Genomic DNA, 6,000 nt, shown 5'->3' with positions numbered 1-6,000 from the left:
GCTGTAGTGTTCTATGTTCTAGTTACTGTAATAAGAGACAAGGCAGAAGTGAGAATAACTTCCCATCGCAGAGAGAACTTGGCATTATTTAAAATTCAGGAATCTGTCTAACAAATGATATCCACATGGTAATCCAGTAAGGTGTCTGACTGGGGATTGGACGTGTTAACAATACAGGGCTGCCTTTCACTTTTACCTGCTTTGTCTGTATCACATCACATCAGCACTCCTTCACACACAAGGTACCAGTATGATAATATTTAAAGGCCTAATTCAGCTTATTATACTACACTAATAGAACATAGAACATAGAACACTACAGCACAAACAGGCCCTTCGGCCCACAAGTTGCGCCGATCACATCACCTACCAACCTACAGACCTATCTATAACCCTCAATCTCATTAAACCCCATTAATAGCACTGAACTTGTGTGCCTGATTGCAATCATTACAGTACATTTATTTCTTTTTGCACGTTGGTTGTAAAGCACTTTGATGCAGTGAAATTATGAAACAAATCTTTAATTTTCTTTAATGAAAAGCAAAGCAATGGAATTCCTCACAGCATAGTCTTATGAAGAAGCTTTAAAGTATAGGCACTTGGATCAATTTAGTGAATGTCAGTTTAAAATGAAAGTATTAATTAAGTCAGTCTTAATCCTCATTAATTTGATTGTATAAAGCAGCCCTAAATTACTACTATAATAATGAATATTGATTCTTCATTCCCCGATATAAGGATATTCTTCATCTAACACAAAATTCACTCATGTTTCACTGGTCTAATATCCAACAAAGAAAGACATTTACATAATGAAAAGACTGAAATTGGAATCAAAGAAATTGTTGGAAATTGTGAATGATGTTTGCTCCAGTACTCAGACTCTAAGCTTCTGATTCTAAACTCTCTTCTGCTTCCTCTTTGTCCGTCTGTTGTCTTAGTAATAGGAACTTTCCATCAGCACTGAGTTTTATTGACTTCATAAGCACGGCTAAAGCTTCTGGATCCTGAAAGATACAGAATTCCTTGGACAATTAAACAGATTCTTCTCAACTACTGCAGTCCAGTTACATACAGCACTTGTATATTGTGGGTGATGATTTAAGCTATCCGTGTTCAGCTATAGGACAAATTTCGCCACTGTTGGCAAGATAATGTTATTCCAACAGTTAAAAAGGAAGATTAATCAAGTCCACGAACTATATTAGCTTAATGTCAGTGGTAGGACAGATGATGAAGTACTAACTCAAAGATGTAAGAGAAAAACGATTTATTAAAAAAGACTTATTTGCCTGATTCCTCGGATGAAGTGGTTGTCTTATGAGGAAAGATTGGGCTCAGAATTTAGAAGAATGAGGGACGATCTTACTGAAACGTAAGATTCTCAGGAACCTTGACTGGTGGAGGTTGAGAAGATATTTCTCGTGGGAAAATCTAGAACACAGGGGCACAGTTTAAAAATAAAAGGTATCCCATTTAATACAGAAGTGAGCAGGAATCTCTTCTCTTAGAGGGCTGTTACCCTTTGAAACTTTCTCCCCCAGAGTGGTGGAGGCTGGATTAAGTCTGAGTTAGCGATCTATAAGAGAGTTCTGGGTTATTAGAAAAGTGGAGTTAAGGCCACAATCAGATTAACCATTGTTGTATGGAATGGCAGAGCAGACTCAGTGCACTGAATTGCTTCTTGCTGCTCTATCTCTTATGATTTTATGACCACACTTGGGATACTATGTACAATTCGGATCTTCAATTTACAAAAAGAATATAGAAACACTGAAAAAGGTTAAAAAAATTATATGGATGATAGTCAACTGCGTTGTTAAAACAAGTTTTAATATTCACCCTTTCTGCCTGATTAATCTTCTTTCCAAGATCAATAATGGAACAGATCTGTAAATCATGAGACACAAGAGACAATAAAATGTCAGCCTTTAATAAATTAGTCACTCATTTCATTTAGTCAGTCAGCACACGGGTTCAGCCTCTGTCTATTTGTCATCTTTCTCCACATTCAGCATGGAGATAGAGCTGGTGTTTCCTGCTGAAAGTTGGGATTTAGGGTTGCGGAGTGGGGAAGGGACAGATATGGTGACGCTGCCCTGGCTACTGGGGCGTGATTCTATAAATAAAACATAATCAATCCTTTTGCCACTGGTACAGAACACTGAAATAAAACAGATTTATCCTTTCAAATACTGAACATATTTTCTTTACAAAAGGGTATAAAGATCAGGAAACATACACAAGGCATGGAGCTGGTTAACAAGATACGAGGAGGTATTTATATGCTGTTTGTGATGAATAAGATTATAGTTGGGGCTGTGTCATTGTGTTTGTTCACTGCTGCACCTCTGCAATCAGGGCAGTATCACCATGTGGATAGGTTTATGGATGGAAAGGGATTGGTTTAGGTTAGAGGGTCATTGTTTTTTAACTGGTCGGCACAACATCGTGGGCCGAAGGGCCTGTTCTGCGCTGTAATGTTCTATGTCAGCTCCCCCCTCCCCACCTTCCATCATGGCCCACTCCCCAAAATCCACTTTTATCCCAACATTCAACAGGGAAGGTCAAACGCCAGCTCTATCTCCATGCTGAATGTGGAGAAAGATGACAGATTGACAGAGATTGAACCCACGTGAGCAACGCTGATTTCTGAGCTTCATTACATAATGTAACTGTAGGGAGAAACCAACTTACCTTCACTCCATCGTCATTTGTTTCAAAAATGCAGCAGTTCAGTAAAGATTTGTTCTCTGTGTCAGAATCAGGAGCACGTGCCACAAACCCAATTAATCTCTTGTTATCTTGATGAGTAGCATACAGTGTCACATCACCAAGGGCAAACTGGAAAAAAAAGACAGGATGAAATACCAATATTACACATCAGCCTCACTACAGCTTTGTAATATTATCTCTCTCCAAACCTGCATACAGGTGTCAACTCTTTTTTGAACATTTCACATTTAATTACATTCATCTAAAGCAGACAAACATTTTGACAAACATTTTGACAAACATTTTGACAAACATTTTGACAAACATTTTGACAAACATTTTGACAAACATTTTGACAAACATTTTGACAAACATTTTGACACAGTCTTGATAGTAGCAATCTGTGTTTCAGATCAGAACAGAAGGCTAAGGTGCTGGTTTACTATTCAAACAGGCGACAAATCCTTTATTTGAAGAGTATATGATGAAACTCCATACACAAAGGTTAATGATTCAGGAAGCATTTGGAAGCAGAGTCATGTGCAGGAACGTTCAATCACAATAACAGTAGAGAGAATGTTTGTACAGACAGTAAAACAGGAAAAAGATTTTGTTACTCACACTTGCTTTTGTAATTTGGGTTTGTGGATCGATGAATCTGTAACCAAATTATTCATCTACAATCAGTAAACTATAGTTGATAGTCCTAATCATTACCCCTATTGCTTTTGATTTTTAATTTTACACATATATTATTAAATGTTCACATAAGAAATTCACATCCCCAATTTAAACTGCGCTGGTTGTACAATTACAATTCAATCTCACTTAAAAAAGAAAACTTTACAATCACACTTTTCTAAACATTATTTTTAAAATGTTACATTTGGAGAAAAACAATGAAAAATCATTTCAGAATGTTAATCTGTAATAAAATCTAGCATTTGATACTAACAACTGTTGTCCACCAGTAACTCCCAGTAACAATATTTATAATACTATCATTAAAAATTGTTTGAAGCCTCCATCTGGCTTGGATTTGATACATTTTGCCAGGAATGGGTCAGTATCAGCTGTGTCTCTAGGCAATGTAACTAAGAGGGGGGTGAGGGAAGATCAGTCTAGGTGCTGTAATGAAAGTGCTTGATATTTTAGCCTGGAATGGTAACTGTCAATTGAAAGTCAATTCAACTATTTGACCATTTGCAGTATGTATAATTTACATGTTACTGATGCATCTTAGGAAACTAGACAAATGATTGAGGGCCTCGTGCAGTCACTCACTGTATCGATTTAGTTGCATTGCAACTTTATTCAATTAAAATGTATACATTTTGAAACACAGCATGGGGAAAATACACAAATTCACAACCTATTGTTACTTGAGATACTGGTAAGAGTTATAAATTATCTGTAAACTTCAAAAATGATATGAAGCTGAGACACCAAGAATGTCTTTCCTTAACTTAAAGAGCATATTTCAAAAGTTGAATCTTGACAGCAAACAGAAGCCTTTGATTAACATGACCATTGTGGAAAAGGAAACTTTCAAATGATTGAATTTAATATTTAAATTAATCATTGTCCTACTTACAGTTGTAAATAAGACAGACATTAATATACCTTCAGGATCAAGGCAATATCAACTGGGATAGTCCCAATAACATCGTAAAACATCCCATACGTTAGAGAATAAAATGAGACACTTCACCACGTATGGAGATATGAGGTAAGATAATCCAGAACTCAGTCAAAGAGTTAGATTTAAAGGAGTGTTTTGAAGGAGGAAAGCAAGGTCGAGAGGCAAACAGATTTAGGGAAAGAATTCAAAAACTTTAGGGCTGAGATGGCAATGTTATTAGCATAAAGCAGGGTCTGGTCAAAGTAGAATGAGAACAGCTTCTTGTGGAAAAATCTACAGCAGAGCAGTTGGGGAGAATACAGGCCCAATATGTTCCTTTTTGGGTGAAATGTAACAGCAACAAGCTCAGAGAACCCTGGATGTCTAGGAATATTCAGGACTGGATAAGATATAAAAGAGAAGCTTGTAACAGATACAAAGGGAGCAAATTAGCAGAGGCCATAATGGAGAATTGGAATACAGAAAGTGCAGGGGGGGAACTTAAGAAAGCAATTAGGAGAGTAAGGAGGGACCATGAAAGGGCACTGGTGGGAAGGATTAAGATATTCCCAAGATATTCCTTAAATAGATTAAGGGGAAGAGGATAATCAGAGCCGGTGACCAGCGGTGTGCCTCAGGGATCACTGCTGGGTCCACTGTTATTTGCCATTTATAATAATGATTTGGATGAGAATACAGGAGATATGATTAGTAAGTTTGCAGATGACACCAAGATTGGTGGCATAGTAGACAGTGAAGAAAGTTATCTCCAATTGCAACAGAATCTTGGTCAATTGGTCTGTGGGCTGACGAATGGCAGAGTTTAATTTAGACAAATGCAAGGTGATGCATTTTGGTAGATTGAACCAGGGCAGGACTTACTCAGTTAATGGTAGGGTGTTGGGGAGAGTTACAGAACAAAGATCTCGGGGTACAGGTTCATAGCTCCTTGAAAGTGGAGTCACAGGTGGACAGAGTGGTGAAGAAGGCATTCGGCATGCTGGGTTTCATTGGTCAGAACATTGAATACAGGAGTTGGGACGTCTTGTTAAAGTTGTACAAGATATTGGTAAGGCCACACTTAGAATACTGTGTGCAATTCTGGTCACCCTATTATAGAAAGGATATTACTAAACTACAAAGAGTGCAGAAAAGATTTACTAGGATGCTACCAGGACTTGATGGATTGAGTTATGAGGAGAGGCCGGATAGACTGGACTTTTTTTCTCTGAAGCGTAGGAGGCTGAGGGGTGATCTTATAGAAGTCTATAAAATAATGAGAGGCATAGATCAGCTAGATGGTCATACTGTTTCCCAAATGTAGGGGAGTCTAAAACTAGAGGGCATAGGTTTAAGGTGAGAGGGGAGAGATACAAAAGTGTCCAGAGGGGCAATTTTTTCGCACAGAGGGTGGTGAGTGTCTGGAACAAGCTGCCAGAGGTAGTCGCATTTAGATAGTTACATGGGTACGATGGGTATAGAGGGACATGGGCCAAATGTGCACAATTGGTATTAGCTTAGGGGTTTAAAAAAAAAAGGGCAGTATGGACAAGTTGGGCCGAAGGGCCTGTTTCCATGCTGTAAACATCCAAGACTCATTAGAGGGCAATCTGTATGAGGAGCTGGGGTGTTAAATAGATATTTCACATCTGTCTTCATGC

At 38.1% G+C, this 6,000-nt stretch overlaps 1 protein-coding gene across 3 annotated transcripts in view; it reads right to left on the bottom strand.

The window, feature by feature from the left end:
* Positions 1 to 540: 540 nt before the first annotated feature.
* The window catches only part of appl2 (adaptor protein, phosphotyrosine interaction, PH domain and leucine zipper containing 2), a 161,325-nt gene continuing 155,865 nt past the window's right edge, over positions 541 to 6,000 (bottom strand). For all 3 annotated transcript variants that reach the window (XM_080207115.1, XM_080207116.1, XM_080207117.1), the window contains 4 exons: positions 3,340 to 3,376; positions 2,701 to 2,847; positions 1,846 to 1,893; positions 541 to 1,010 (listed from right to left, as the gene is read on the bottom strand). In XM_080207115.1, coding sequence (XP_080063241.1) covers positions 888 to 1,010; positions 1,846 to 1,893; positions 2,701 to 2,847; positions 3,340 to 3,376 — 355 coding nt within the window. In that variant the 3' untranslated portion in view covers positions 541 to 887. The remainder of the gene's footprint in view (positions 1,011 to 1,845; positions 1,894 to 2,700; positions 2,848 to 3,339; positions 3,377 to 6,000) is intronic.

This window comes from Carcharhinus amblyrhynchos, chromosome 19, assembly GCF_965287045.1.
Source record: "Carcharhinus amblyrhynchos chromosome 19, sCarAmb.v2.hapA, whole genome shotgun sequence".
Lineage (NCBI taxonomy): Eukaryota > Metazoa > Chordata > Chondrichthyes > Carcharhiniformes > Carcharhinidae > Carcharhinus > Carcharhinus amblyrhynchos.
The sequence above is the reverse complement of the archived record's forward strand: the minus strand, read 5'-3'. Positions and strand labels throughout refer to the sequence as shown.